The 11,081-nt window shown below is 45.6% G+C and overlaps 2 protein-coding genes across 2 annotated transcripts; one reads left to right on the forward strand and one right to left on the reverse strand.

Annotated features, from left to right (window-relative positions):
* The first annotated feature begins 377 nt into the window (after nucleotides 1–377).
* sec62 (SEC62 homolog, preprotein translocation factor) lies at nucleotides 378–4,484 on the forward strand. The gene is made up of 8 exons (XM_061296143.1): nucleotides 378–474; nucleotides 1,236–1,344; nucleotides 1,524–1,629; nucleotides 1,725–1,926; nucleotides 2,117–2,203; nucleotides 2,283–2,343; nucleotides 2,415–2,534; nucleotides 2,603–4,484. The coding sequence occupies exons 1-8, from the start codon at nucleotides 439–441 to the stop codon at nucleotides 3,097–3,099; spliced, it is 1,218 nt and encodes a 405-aa protein (XP_061152127.1). The 5' UTR covers nucleotides 378–438; the 3' UTR covers nucleotides 3,100–4,484.
* Nucleotides 4,483–10,442, reverse strand: nadkb (NAD kinase b). Its single transcript, XM_061296142.1, has 12 exons — nucleotides 10,236–10,442; nucleotides 8,986–9,276; nucleotides 8,819–8,902; nucleotides 7,893–8,022; nucleotides 7,350–7,458; nucleotides 7,089–7,174; nucleotides 6,907–7,009; nucleotides 6,651–6,805; nucleotides 5,831–5,930; nucleotides 5,592–5,749; nucleotides 5,416–5,498; nucleotides 4,483–5,187 (listed from the first exon to the last, which is right to left on the reverse strand). The coding sequence occupies exons 2-12, from the start codon at nucleotides 9,273–9,275 to the stop codon at nucleotides 5,028–5,030; spliced, it is 1,458 nt and encodes a 485-aa protein (XP_061152126.1). The 5' UTR covers nucleotide 9,276; nucleotides 10,236–10,442; the 3' UTR covers nucleotides 4,483–5,027.
* Between the last annotated feature and the right edge of the window lie 639 nt (nucleotides 10,443–11,081).

Genomic DNA, 11,081 nt, shown 5'->3' on the forward strand with positions numbered 1-11,081 from the left:
CAGCACGAGTTATTTTCATTACCACACTCTTAACTCCAATTGGACATATCTCTAATCATCTTTCCCAAATACGTAACAAAAACACACGTTATTGACATCATTGAATATAGAATTAAAAAGAAGTGAACAGATTTTGTTGTGATTAAACCATTGTGTTGATGCCTACCTTGGCCACCTGAGGACAGTACAAGACTGACCGAGAGCTATATTGTACACAAACTCGAAGCTGTATTTTGAATTTGGTTGTAAAAATCCATTTTCAATGTATTTATATTACCATTCATTTGATTCAAGTCTAACATTTCAAACGTAATATGTAATTTTGGCACACGCAAAACACACTAGTACTCACACCGCACGATCCTTAGCGTTCGCGTTCGTAGTCTCGCGATACTTGAGGCGAGATCTGGGTCGACAGAAGCTGAGCTGTGTAAAATCATGGCGGAGCGCAGGAGACATAAGAAACGTATCCAGGTGTGATTTTTCTTCGTCATTCTACAGTTGTTGGACCTCCGCCGGTACCTCAACGGCCGCATCTCTTCCACTTGCGAGACCGCTTGAGGATCCTTTGTTGCTGGCTTGGCAAAACTAATTGATGCTAATGTAGCTAAGTTAGCTTGCGTTTCAACTCCATTGGAGTCGGCAGAAATGTTACCTGAAACGCAGTCTCCTCGCTTAAACGCAAATTTACCCACTCATAATAATATATATTTCATCTATTTAGTCTCTCTTATTGTCTCCCGTGTCTTACGGCGCCGATTTGGTATGTTCGGTGGCGTCAGCTCGAGACGTGTTTACATAACGTAAGGTAACATGTGGCACTTGCCTGGTCGTTTAGTCCAATCGCTGGATAGATTTTGGACTATCTGAGAAAATACACCCTATAAAGATTTAAAATATATATATATTACAGCAAATGGTCAATTCAAGAGCCCATAAGTAACTGTGTAGAAGCCACAGCTAGTGCGAATATTTTGGTTATTTATCTCCAAGAGCGGCACCAGCAGATAAGATATATATGTAATATTTATTACCACAAAAGTTGTCACACGCCTAGCTGGATTTGAACCCAGTCTTTACAACTTGTCACTAAGTAACTCAATCTCAAACAGTGTCAGACTATCAAGACACGATAAATGTAACATGGAAAAGGACCAGCGAAACTGCATAGTTAGTGTGGACACTGTATGCATGAATGAACCAAATGTTACCAGCCCACATTGTTGTGCGTGTAGGAGGTGAGCAAGCCTACCAAGGAGGAGAAGGCGGTGGCCAAGTACATGCGCTTCAACTGTCCCACCAAGTCCACCAACATGATGGGCCAGCGAGTGGACTACTTCACCGGTAAGTGGTCCTCGAAACCACCGCAACAGCACACCGAGTTGCTATTTCCATTTAATCGAAGGAAGGCCATAATAAAAGCTATGACTGATCAGTTTTCACAGGATATGGCCAATCCAAAAGTACTTTTATCAAGAAAGAAAAAAAAATAGTTTTTGTTTGAACTCTCATCCGTCTATCAGCATCCAAGGCGGTGGACTGCTTACTGGACTCCAAGTGGGCCAAAGCCAAGAAAGGCGAGGAAGCGGTCTTCACCACCAGGGACTCGGTGGCCGACTACTGCAACAGGTACCCTCACCCGTGCGCCACTAGCCGCACCACATGCACGATGGCCACACAGTTTGGAGTGTAGACAAAACCGCTGAGTCGCGTGTCCTACGCAGACTCCTCAAGAAGCAGTTCTTCCAGCGAGCGCTCAAAGTGATGAAGAAAAAGGCTGAGAAGGAGCCCAAGGCTGAGAAGGAGCCCAAGAAGGAGAAGAAGTCCAAGGGTGACAGTGGGAAGGAAGAAGACAAAAAGGGGAAGAAGGACAAAGACAAGAAGAAGGAGGTGGCAGACTCTGGCGAAGCCAAGAAGGACAAAAGTGTACGTTTGATGGCTTTTCTCATCTTTGTTCTTTTCTATTCTTCAAGGTGAGCGTGGTCATGAATAACTCGCAAGGAACGACCGCATTGCAGTAGGCCTGTCACGAATAGTTATACCCTCGGGTTACAAACGGAACGTTCTTTTGTAGAAAAGCTGGAGCAACCGATGTCCGTGTTAATATTGGTTGCAGGACGAAAGCCCCAAGAAGAAGAAGGAGGTGAAGAAGAAGTTCAAACTGGAGCTGCACGAGGACCAGCTCTTCCTCGACGGAAACGAGGTCAAAAGCGACCGTTTGTTTTTTCAATTAAAAGTAACAATCAGCCTTCACAAAAAAAAAAAAATCCCATCCTCTTCAGGTGTACGTGTGGATTTATGACCCTGTCCCCTTCAAGACATTCGCCATGGGGCTGATCTTGGGTCAGTTGGTGCCGCATGCTTGTCTCTTCTACCTCCTAAATGTTGTCATGAACCTCTTAACACGTTGTCAGTGATTGCCGTGATCGCCGCTACGCTCTTCCCGCTATGGCCCGCGGAGATGCGCGTGGGGGTCTACTATTTGAGCGTGGCCGCCGGATGCTTCGTGGCCAGCATTCTGTTCCTCGCCGTCGGTAAGAACGTTCGCCTCGTGCTCATTTCCCAAACTACAAATCTAAGGACGGTTCCATTGTTCTCCCAGCTCGCTGCATACTGTTCCTGCTCATCTGGCTGCTGACCGGCGGGCGTCACCACTTCTGGTTCCTACCCAACCTGACGGCCGACGTCGGTTTCATCGACTCCTTCCGCCCGCTCTACACGCACGAGTACAAAGGCCCGCGAGGCGCCAGCAAGAAGTCCAAAGACAACAAAGACGGCGACGCAAGCCAGGCCCGCAAGTCAGACAGCGACGACAACAAGTCAGACAGCGAGAAGAAGGACGACGACGAGGAGGAGGACGACGAAGACGATGACAAGGAGCGTAAAAGCGGCGAGGAGCAAGAGGAGGAGGAGGAAGAGCGACACTCGGACACAGACAGCGAGCGCAAGGAAGAGGAAGGATCGCAGCACAGCAACGGCAACGACTTTGAGATGATCACCAGGGAGGAACTGGACCAGCACACGGAAGAAGACGAAGACGAGGAAGACAAAGAGAAAGAAGAGGGCAAAGAGACTCAAGTGGAAGCGGCTCAATCATAAACTAAGAAAAAAAGAAAAAAAAAAAGGTCCCATCACCCTCGACTGACTTCTTGCCCCCACGCGAGCTCATCTGCCATCCTTTCCTGAGTCGATTTCACTTTCGGGTTGCAAAACTTTGGGCATTTTCCAAATAGGAAACGTTTCACAAAAATTAACGGGAATAAAGCGGGAATTTATCAAATTGATGTTTGGCTCCTATTAGGGAACTTTAAATATAGTTAGGGGGGATATGGTGCAATCAAATTAAGGTAATGTCCTCGCATGTGGGCAAGGAGAGCTATCAGTTCTCTGCTTATGACAGAGCAAGTTCAATATACGCTTGAATGTGATAGCTTTCCGTTCATTCCATTTAGTTCTGCTCAATTTTCATGGTTAACACTTTGGAATTCCAAAATTCCCCAGGAAATTTGATGTCACCCCTAAAAAAAAAAGAACGCGAAACATTCACACATTTGTACCGCTTTTTTTGGTGTCATCGCAGCCCGCATCCCAATGTGATGGAGAGGGACCAAACTTTGTTTTTAAAGGAACTTAAAAAGGCGCTCAGAATTTCACCAAGGTGAACTTGATTTTTATTTTTTGGGTGCACGCACGCTTGGTCAACAAGATCGCAGTCTAGTTTCAAAGTTCAAGTCAAGGTTCAAAATAGACGGTGCCAAACAACGCAATGAGTGTCGTTCACAAACGAGAGCACAGTGTGGAAGTGTTGACTAGGATCACATTCTGAAATGTATCATTTAGATTTGATCAAGGAGCAGTAGGGACACACACAAAACAAATCTTTCGTTTCCTGGAGAAAAAAAAATCGACCGAGACAAAGTAACGGTGTCATTATTTCGTTATTCGGTGCGTCTCTCCCACTCCTTGGTAGTATTTGGATCTATGAGCTATAATTATGCATACCGTGTTTGCAGTCCATGTAACTGCCTCTTTGCGTCTTCTCCATTAGGAGGTTTTAAATATAGATATATAAATATTCCTCTCCCTGCCACCGTGTGTATTTAGTTTTTATATGATTATGTCAACGTAACAGTAGAAATGTCCCCATTGGCTGCTTTTTTCGTCCTGCCCTTTTAATTTATTTCACTCACTATTCTTTTTTACTATTTCCCATTTCATGTAGTCATCCTTTGTGTTGATTCTTTTGTCTCCCTCCACTTGCTCTTGTACAATATGGTCTAAATATATACGACATGAAAATGACTTATCGCTCATTACAGCGGACGAGTGGAAAGTTGTGGATGTCAATGCTCTCTCTTGTGTCCTCTGACCGCCGATAGCTGTTCACATTTGATTCTCATGCAATATTGGAGTATAATTTAATAATAAAAAAAAAAATAATGGATGTCTGGATATATCTTATTGCAATAAAAACATAGAAAGTACTGGTATGTGTTCCATCTTTATTTTTAACCGCCAATTTGGGCTGCCAGTAAGCTTGGGTTCGGAATATTCAGAGCCATTTGTCGCTATAAACTAATTCAAATGTCCATGTTTTTTGGGGGGGACCCGATTCTTAAGTATTCGCTGAAGCTGAGAATATGGGCTATTAGTTTAGCGCCATCTGGTGGAATCTGTTGTTAGGTTTAATTCATCAATCCTGTTTCGCATATCACTGGCGTCAAGCGTAATCCCAGGAAAATTTTTCCGATGGCTCAAGGAATATTGGGGAAACACTGCTCTATTTGGTGCTGCGAGACTCTGAAAATATATAAATACGATATGAAATAACTAGGAACTATAATAGAATCTGTACAAATATATACACTGATGTTTCTCTGAATTCAACACAGTGTGGAATGTAAAAAAGAGGACGCAATGGGGAGGTGATTACCGTCACAGTTGCGGCAGCTGGCTCAGGATCTGCAATGAGATGGGGGGGGGGGGGGTGGGTGAGTAGAGGAAGGCGTGCGTGGTGCGGGACAGGCTCAGTTCTCCGTGTCCGACGTGTCGGACGCCTCAGTCAGGCGCGTCTGCTGCTTGCGCACGTTCCAGTGCAGACACTGGGCCAGGCTCTCGAACCAGTCGTACACCAGGTCGTGGCAGCAGATGGACGGCACGGGGTAGCATGACGTCGTGATCTTGATGCTACGGACACACACACACACACACTTTAGTACGTGGAAAGATCGGTCGGCATTTTACCATGACTTTCTTAACTGTAAAAACAAAACTAATTTTATATTTTCAGATGTGAGACTATCTTCACTTCCTCAGTCAAGTCTTTTCAAGCAAACCAGTTGAGAGCGAACCAAAAGCATTCAAGAAGGAACTCATCAATCAACGATTACTATTTTCTATATCCAGTGGGCGTACCAGTCGCCGTGCTGGATCTCTTGTCTCTTCCGGCCATCGAACGACACCCAGGCTGTATTCCTGGCGTCAGGAGATAAGGTAATCTTGGGAGGGGGGGGGAAAAAACACAAAAAGGATGATATAGAAAATATAATAACCACACGTACACATTTATAAATCAAGTTATTGTTTTCCACCATGAGCTCCACTCCGGCGGGCACCACGATGGGTCTGAAGGAGAGCGAGTGCGGGCAGATGGGCGTCACCATGATGGCCGGCACGTTGGGGTGGATCATGGACGCCCCCGCCGCCGCCGCGTACGCCGTGCTGCCCGTTGGCGTGGAGACGATCACGCCTTGGTGGAGGACACAGGTCACCGTTAACGCTCACTGGAGATGTTGAGATTGGAACCAAATGGCGGGGCGTGGGTTTTCACCGTCGCCTTGCACGGAGGTGATGAGACGCCCGTCCAGGTATAAGTCCACATTGGACAGGTAGGAGGAAGGCCCGCGGTCCACCACCACCTCATTCAGAACCTGCGCATCATCAATAAGAATCATCAATAAGCGCTTTCAGTCTATCATGACATCAGGGAAGAGTAGGGGGGAGGAGGGGGGGGGGGGGTGAGCCACTGGAGCTGTGTGCGTGCGTATGCCAGCAGACTCCATTAAGCATCCATTTGGCGTCGACTACGCTGTTGACGCCACCATCTCCGCGGCAACCGAGCTCAACATAAGCACACGGCATCGCGTTCGCCTTCCGCCGTGTCCTCCGCCCGCCAGCTTTATTATGACTGTTGCCGTGGCAACAAGCCTGCCTATGCGCGCCGGGCAGGAAGAAAAACCAACAACAAAGTCGGAGGGGATGAAAAGGGAACGGAGCGAGAGGACGCGGCACTCTTTTTACATTGTGCACCTTTACACGGCTGGAAAAAATGATGAAACAATTAAAGCGCCGGAACAAGGACGTTATGTAGCATTAGCAAAAAGGGAGCAAGGCAAAGTCTCGTGCTTGATTTAAATCCAAAAGGGTGTAATTCTCCCTTTTAGGTTTAGTTTGAGTCCGTTTCAAGGGGGAGTGGCAAAACACAGCTTGAAGTCGCTTTTGGAAGAACAGTTCACTATTTGCCACCATATTACAGTCAAAGCAAAAAAAAAAAACCTAATAACCTGTGTCACGAAAAACAATCAAGTCACTCGTATTTCAAGGTGCCAATATATCGTTTTTACCGAGTGAGAAAGACAGGATGAGCTCACCTGAAGCTGCAGGGTGACCTTGCCCGCTTCGCTGTTGGTGTAACGGTGAGGAACGAGCCCGTTGATTTCCTGTTCCTGTTCCCGCTGCTGCGGTGGGAACATGTCCTTCACCACTTTCACCTTCAGCCGACTCCGCAAGGTGATAGCCGCGTTACCTGAAGGCATCCGCTAGTGGCTTGTGAATGAACTTTGGTGCCGTCTGGTTAGCATTGGACTTTGTGGGTGTCCCTAATGAAGTGTCTGTCGAGTAGCCTACCTTCAAAGACTTTGTCCACTTCGGTCTTGTACGATTCAAACTTAAAGGGCGTCAGGAAGCCCAGGGAGCCCAGGTGGAACGCCATCACCGGGGGAACGCTGCCCTGGGATGAAGAAACTTTGAGTTCAAGCGAGCCATAGATGCTAATGCTAACGTGACGCTAAAGAGGCCTGTGTATGTACCTGGAAGAGAGAAGAGGCGTAGAGCAGCGTGCCGTCGCCGCCCAGGCAGATGATCAGATCGATGCAGTCCGAGATGTCGTCGTAGCCTGAAGTGGGCCACAAAATCACACTGTATCGAAAAAGTCGACCCCCCTCGTTGGAATGCCAAGTTTATGAAGTCGTGTGAGAATTGCATATCCAAATGAGCAAAATGAGGATTTATCAGCTTAAGAGGAATACATCACGGAAATAACAGACGATGGTCGAGACTAACTCACTCACCCTCTCTGAACGTGCACAGCTGGTTTCGGATGGAGCCAAAGCTTTCGTCCTTGGACAGTGTCCCGTCGTCGGCCACGCGCCGCTCCACGTACACCATCATTTGCTTCTCCTAATTTGCACGCAAACCCACACAGACCTTGTGAATTTCACCAAGTTCTGGACAACTGCCACATCCGCTTTGATGAGCTGTTGGCTCAATTTGGTGCCGGGTTGGACAGTGCATTCATCTCAGCTGCCATGGGCCTGTCCATACTACACCTACAGAATCACACTTGGCAGGTTTACTCCAGCGCTAATGATGTGGATTGATGACAAAGAATGGAACGAATGGCTTGTTGCTGGGCATTTAAATCCGTCTGACTTGTTTGGATTTGGCCAGTTTCAAGTTCCTGTTCCCCTCTGGGATTTATTCGGACTCGCCTCGAGAGAGGTGCTATGTTCCGACTTAAGGCCTTTGATTTAGATCATCCACATTTTTGTATTGTTCTGGAAATGTCTCTGTCCTTGTACAAATGCAAACAAAGGGCTTGCTGCTGGGCATACCTCCACTAGAAAGCGACACAACTCTTTGAAAGGCTCCGCCAGGGTCTCGTCTCGAATCTTCCTGATGACCAGGACGTTGACGGGAGGTTTATTCCAGGTGAGACGCTGGCTTGAAGGGTCTTGGATGTGCCTGAGATACAAAAATCCACACATTTGTCATTAGTGCCGTCATGACAAAAGATTTCTGAGCTATTGAAAGTTCAACATTCTAGGAAACCACAACAAATTACCATAAAGGCGCCTTTTATTCTACCTTTTTTCTCGCTCCCCCTTAGCATGATGGCTCACCGGCATTGTGTTACCAAAAAAAATAAATAAATCGGACACGCACTCTGAGGGGAACACACAAAACTGACCTGAGGTGGGCAAGCGTCTGTAGTTGGTTGCTCTGTAAGCCGTTCCCATATTTAGTTAAAATGACCAATCACGCCATGTTTGTGTGTTTTAAAAAAAAAAAAATCTTATCTCACAGGGTTACACAAGGCTTTTAGTGTCAATGTCCACACACACACACACACACACACACAGGCATATGTATATGCACACGTGTGCTCCCAGGAAAAAAAAAATTCAACAATATTCACATGGACAGATAAAAAGACAGCTGGATAGATACTCTACAATTCCATTTTGAGGCGATTTTAAAAACGTTATTATATTTACAGAACAAAATGGAGTCAATAAATAGAGTAAAATACTCCAAACATACATGTAATTAAATTGCTTCAAAGCACACAACATAGTTTCCATAATTGCCAGGCGTTACAACAACGTAACGAAAATATTTCCTGTACGTTGGTTTTACAAGCATTACGTAAGTGAGGCACAGACAGGGAAACGACAACAGTCTTTTGCAACCTATGTATTGCACCTCTTCAAATGAACTACATTCAAAGGTCTTTGTGCTCAAACACGCAGTCGCTTACATGACTGAAGTGGGGTTGGGAAGAATGCAGGCTTTGGGTCCAAAGTGAGTGGCTGGATAGGGTCCATGAAGGAAGTGAGCTCTCCTGCGGAGGGAGAAGCAAGAAGTCAAGTTAAGCCACCCGTGCCAGTGGCATGAGCGACCAGCTGGCATTTGGCCCGAGCAAACCTCTTAGGCGAACTTTCCGCTGCGTCGCTCACTGAGCCGCACGCCTCCGAGTGCTCGCGTTGGCCCGGCAACCTCCGGCGCGCAGTCTCTCGGAGCAGCTGTTCCTGTCCCTCCCCCCGCCGTCGTCGCCGCCGTTCTTGGTGATGCTGCTTGGCTTCACGCAGTCTCCTGGGCTCACGGTGCTCGGAAGACGAAGGCCGCGCCGGGTCGGATGCTCGGTTCGGGCAAGATGACGTTTGCGGCGTGTCACCGTCGGGCTCCGACGACGTGCCGCCCTCAGAGTTCTCCATGCTGCGCCGTGGCAAAAGCAAAACGTCAAAGGACATGTACACGTCTCATATATATAAAAAAAATAATAATTAAGAAATTACTTGTTTCCATCACAATAGGGGTGGGGAAACAATAATGACACTGAATAATAAAAATACAGGATGACAATTATTCATAACAGTACTTCATAATTAAATCAGGGTTATATGCAGGATAGAAAATATTCATAATTATAATACCACTCGCATCAACAATATTATTTTATCATAACGTCAGCTTGTTGTGGGATTTACGAATAAAATTTTAAAATAAAACTACGATTTTAATAATAATCACAATAACATTGACAATAATTATTTGAAAATTTGACTAAAGGGATCTGGATTATTGGCAGGATTTCTTTTAATCTAAAAATAATTAATCATTTTATTCGGCTACCGCACGCCCGCTACCCTCGTGAAGGTCAGTGGTTAATAAAACGGATGGATAATTAAGGAGTTTTTTTCCCAAAGCCTAAAAATAATAGAAAAAAAATAAACACCAGCAATACATATAGCAATAATATTAAATTAGCAAAATATTAGATATTTAAAAATGAACTACAAATGGGTTACCAATGACGCCATCAACATGCGCCTTCCACCATGGTTGTGTTAAAACAATAACACAAAAAAATGATTTGAAACACAGTCATTCTTACCTTATTGGTGCTACCTTAAACTATTAACAACAGAAATGACAAATGTATACATTTTTTACAGTTCTCCATGATCTTATTGCTCTTGTTAGCCCAAATTTTACTATAGCGGCAGCGCCAAGTCGTTGTCCAACAAACAACCTACTAACTTAAATAGTTAGCTCAATTTTAAGCCCTACAAGTTAACATTTCTCCTGGAGCTGTCCGAAAACGTCGTAGAAATACACATATATTGCCTCGTTTGTTGATAGCTGCAGCTAGCTAGCGGTCGTTTAGTACGTACCGTAATTACGACAATGAAAAGCAACGGAGGCTCATGGTGGATGTCGAGAACGGAACGACGCCGTCGGTACTCGGAGCAGAGCCGCGTTTTAAGCGGAACGGGAAATGTGTGTTCTTGTCGCTCACTCACACCGGCGTCAAAACATCACGAGCACCATTAGCATGAACACCACGTGACCGACCACGTGACCGACAACTGTCTTACTCTGGTGCACGTATTTAAGCAGGACTTTGTGCCTGCAGTGCAACAGCGCCACGCTCGCTCGTGTGGTTATTCGAGAATTACGCCCGGAGTGTTCAAAGTACACTACATTATTGAAACAAATGTACCGCTGCAATCTAATCATAAAAAAATCATTCAAAAACGTTGTTTTACTATAAAGCATAGATTAAGTTTGTTGGGAGGAATTGTTTAGAATTGAAAGATAACAACACTAGTCTGCAGTACTACAGAAAAAAAGTAGCAGACATTAAAATACAGTATAAAATACTGTACGTACATCATATTATGCACAAAGTTTGTGGTTAAGTGTATCCAAAGAGAACACAGTGTACTTGTGCTCTCCTGTCTAATCCAGACACTCTTGAGCAAACACTTCCCATTGTTGGACTTTGGCTGGATGCTTTGTGTGTGTGTCTGTCTGTGCGTGTTTGAGGGGGGGCTGCTTGGGCCCCCAGATGGCACCCCCAGGGGTCCATTGAACACTTTGCTGTGTGTAACCTGCACCCTGTGGGCCATATGCCTCAGTTGTCCTCTTGTCGCTTCTCAAATGCGGTGAAGTCTATTTTTGTCTTCAGTTGCCATGGCGCTTGCAACTTTTTCACAATCAATCGGGCTTATTGGCAG

This window comes from Syngnathus typhle, linkage group LG13 (genome assembly GCF_033458585.1).
Source record: "Syngnathus typhle isolate RoL2023-S1 ecotype Sweden linkage group LG13, RoL_Styp_1.0, whole genome shotgun sequence".
Lineage (NCBI taxonomy): Eukaryota > Metazoa > Chordata > Actinopteri > Syngnathiformes > Syngnathidae > Syngnathus > Syngnathus typhle.

Excerpts from the sequence above, each read along its gene's own strand:
- sec62 (XM_061296143.1), top strand. The coding sequence starts at position 439 with ATGGCGGAGCGCAGGAGACATAAGAAACGTATCCAG. Across the intron at positions 1,345-1,523 it reads GCGAGTGGACTACTTCACCG|CATCCAAGGCGGTGGACTGC; the intron begins GTAAGTGGTCCT and ends TCCGTCTATCAG. Across the intron at positions 2,535-2,602 it reads CATTCTGTTCCTCGCCGTCG|CTCGCTGCATACTGTTCCTG; the intron begins GTAAGAACGTTC and ends TTGTTCTCCCAG.
- nadkb (XM_061296142.1), bottom strand. The coding sequence starts at position 9,275 with ATGGAGAACTCTGAGGGCGGCACGTCGTCGGAGCCCGACGGTGACACG. Across the intron at positions 7,175-7,349 it reads GCTGTGCACGTTCAGAGAGG|GCTACGACGACATCTCGGAC; the intron begins GTGAGTGAGTTA and ends GGCCCACTTCAG. Across the intron at positions 5,750-5,830 it reads CACCTCCGTGCAAGGCGACG|GCGTGATCGTCTCCACGCCA; the intron begins GTGAAAACCCAC and ends TCCTCCACCAAG.